General features: G+C 38.4%; 1 protein-coding gene across 1 annotated transcript in view; it reads left to right on the top strand.

The window, feature by feature from the left end:
- Positions 1-2569, top strand: part of LOC106872599 (probable serine/threonine-protein kinase DDB_G0276181) — a 108246-nt gene extending 105677 nt beyond the window's left edge. Inside the window, exon 2 of the mRNA XM_052975742.1 lies at positions 1334-2569. Within this exon, the coding sequence (XP_052831702.1) occupies positions 1334-2337 (1004 nt within the window). The 3' untranslated portion in view covers positions 2338-2569. The remainder of the gene's footprint in view (positions 1-1333) is intronic.
- The last annotated feature ends 20 nt before the right edge of the window (positions 2570-2589 follow it).

The following is a 2589-nucleotide window of genomic DNA, read 5'->3' as shown; positions in this document are numbered from 1 at the left end:
TATATATATATATATATATATATATATATATATATGTAGTCGCTTGTGTAAACACCTTCGTCATAAGAAACACATGATGGTATTATAAGGTTACTTGGTTACATTTTGTCGTATAGAAATAGCTTTAAGTAGATAGAATACAGCAAAAACAACAGCAGCAACAAAATAAAACCACAGCAGTGACAAAAATAAACAGATTTAAAACAAATTGTAGGGTATACTTTATTCACTATACTTAAATGATTTTCGTTTATATTTATGTGTGCATGTGTATACGTACATACAGGTACACACAGACAAACGTACATACATATATACATACATGCATATATGCACGCATACGGATATACATATATACATGCATGCATACATACATATATACACATGAGAGAATGTGAGATAGCAACTGGGTGTACATATTGAAACAGAATGGATAGACGAATTATTTTAAAATATCCGTATGTACGTGTGTATGTGCGGTTATATATATATGCGTGTATATATATGTATATATATATGCGTGTGTGTGTGTATGTGTATGTGTGTGTATGTTCGTCCTCGTATACCACACATATACGCTCAAATGCATAGAAACTCTCACGGATATGTTTGGTTGTACATATATATGTTCGAGTACGAATGCATATACGTACGTATGTATGCATATATAGTATCATTGTCTCCAGTTCGTTTTTAATAACTTTTCTTTAAAGATCCAACTCTTTAATCTGTATTTCAACTTTTTTTCCTGTATTTGGTTTGACTTAGCCTTAAGAACTAATTTCTCCTTTTACTACGCTATCTGTTGTCCTGTCTTGTCAGCAAACTCGGACTCGCTGAAGCAAGAACTTCTAGTTCTGTTCTAAAAAGCGCCAAATTCGCATTAATCTTCAGTTGACGAACATCTGTACTGAACTTGTATTGTGACCTCTATGTTTAACCTGTTTATCGCACAGCAATTTTGTCATATACGAGGGGCTACCCAAAAACAACGGGAAACATTCTCTGTGGAGCAAGCCAGTTGTAGTTCAGACTTCCGCCGCAAGAAGCCACCTGATGCGACTCTCAGACCACAGTCTGTTGAAAGGCGTCGTCGTGTGGAGTCATACAACAACGTGGTACGTCTTTGTTTTGCGATGGCTGAAACGAAGGAACAGCATGCTTCCGTGAAATTCTGTTTTCTGCTGGGCAAAAGGGCGTCCGAAACAGTTGTCATGCATACATACATACATACATACATACATACATACATACATACATATATGTGCGTATGGCTTTGTTTTTAGTTTTCATGTTTATTTCTGTATAACATTTTTTTAATTTCTCTTTGCAGAATGCCTGGATCGAAACCTCAACAGCCCTATTACAACTAATCTTGAAGATCTTGAAGGCCTAGATGAGAATGGAGAGCAGGGTGCTGTACATATATCCAAATCAATGATTGCTGAAGATATACGTGGGCATTTGTCAGACAGATTATCAAAAGCTTCTACTCTTCGTCTGCCTGGTAACCACACTTCCATATATGGTAGCGCAGACGACATCCAATCGAGAATACCAGGATGTTGTACAAGCGGAAATACGAACGGCACGACTAGCGTTGACATTTCAAGGACCGGAAGTAGTGGTGGTCTCGGTGGGATAGGCGGTGGTGTTGGTGGTAGTGGTGGCGTTGTTGTTGTCGGTGGTATCGGTGGTGTCGGTGTTGGTATTGCTGGTAGCAGTAGAAGTAGTAGTAACAGTAATAGTAGTATTAGTGGCGTTATTGGGGCCGATGCTATCAGTGGCGGAGGAAGCGAGAACGGCATCCTTGGGAGCAGCAACAGCAATAACAACAACAACAATAACACTAATAATAGCAGTAATAATAATAATAACAATAACGATGATCATAATGATAATGATAATCCGAAAAGCAGTTCTGTTAATACTCCCGGAAACAGCATTGGGGCTGGTAAGATTCGTAGAGCTCGAACGGCATTTACGTACGAGCAGCTTGTAGCTCTGGAAAATAAGTTCAAAACTACTCGATATTTGTCTGTTTGCGAGAGATTAAATTTAGCACTGTCACTTAGTTTGACTGAAACACAGGTAAAAATATGGTTTCAAAACCGTCGAACCAAATGGAAGAAACAAAACCCGGGGATGGACGTAAACAGTCCTACAATACCAAGTAGTTCCCCATTGCCGAATATAGGGGGCGTTAGCGGTAACTTTTCAGCGCCGAATCTTTACCAACTCAGTCAAAATTTGCAAGGGTTGTCTCAATCGGGAGGTATAAACCCGAGTTATTTCATTTCTCCGTATCTCACGTCGCCAATGATACGACATTGGTGAACAAAAAAATGGCGGAATATCGATGTAAATCGATAGAAAGACGAACAAAAAAACATAAAGAAAGAAAGCAAAAAAACAAGCAAACAAACAAATGCCAGAGCAGCGTAAACAAAAAACAGCAATAACTATAAGATACAAAATGAAACGATCAAAGGAGGTTCAAAGAACTGGCAACAGGAATCAAGGATACTCAGAGTCTCTTTGAAAGACTTCAAGACGCGAGGCAAGTGCATGTATGTATGTATGTATATA

This window comes from Octopus bimaculoides, chromosome 22 (genome assembly GCF_001194135.2).
Source record: "Octopus bimaculoides isolate UCB-OBI-ISO-001 chromosome 22, ASM119413v2, whole genome shotgun sequence".
Classification (NCBI taxonomy): Eukaryota; Metazoa; Mollusca; class Cephalopoda; order Octopoda; family Octopodidae; genus Octopus; species Octopus bimaculoides.
This window is presented reverse-complemented; position numbering and strand designations above follow the sequence as displayed.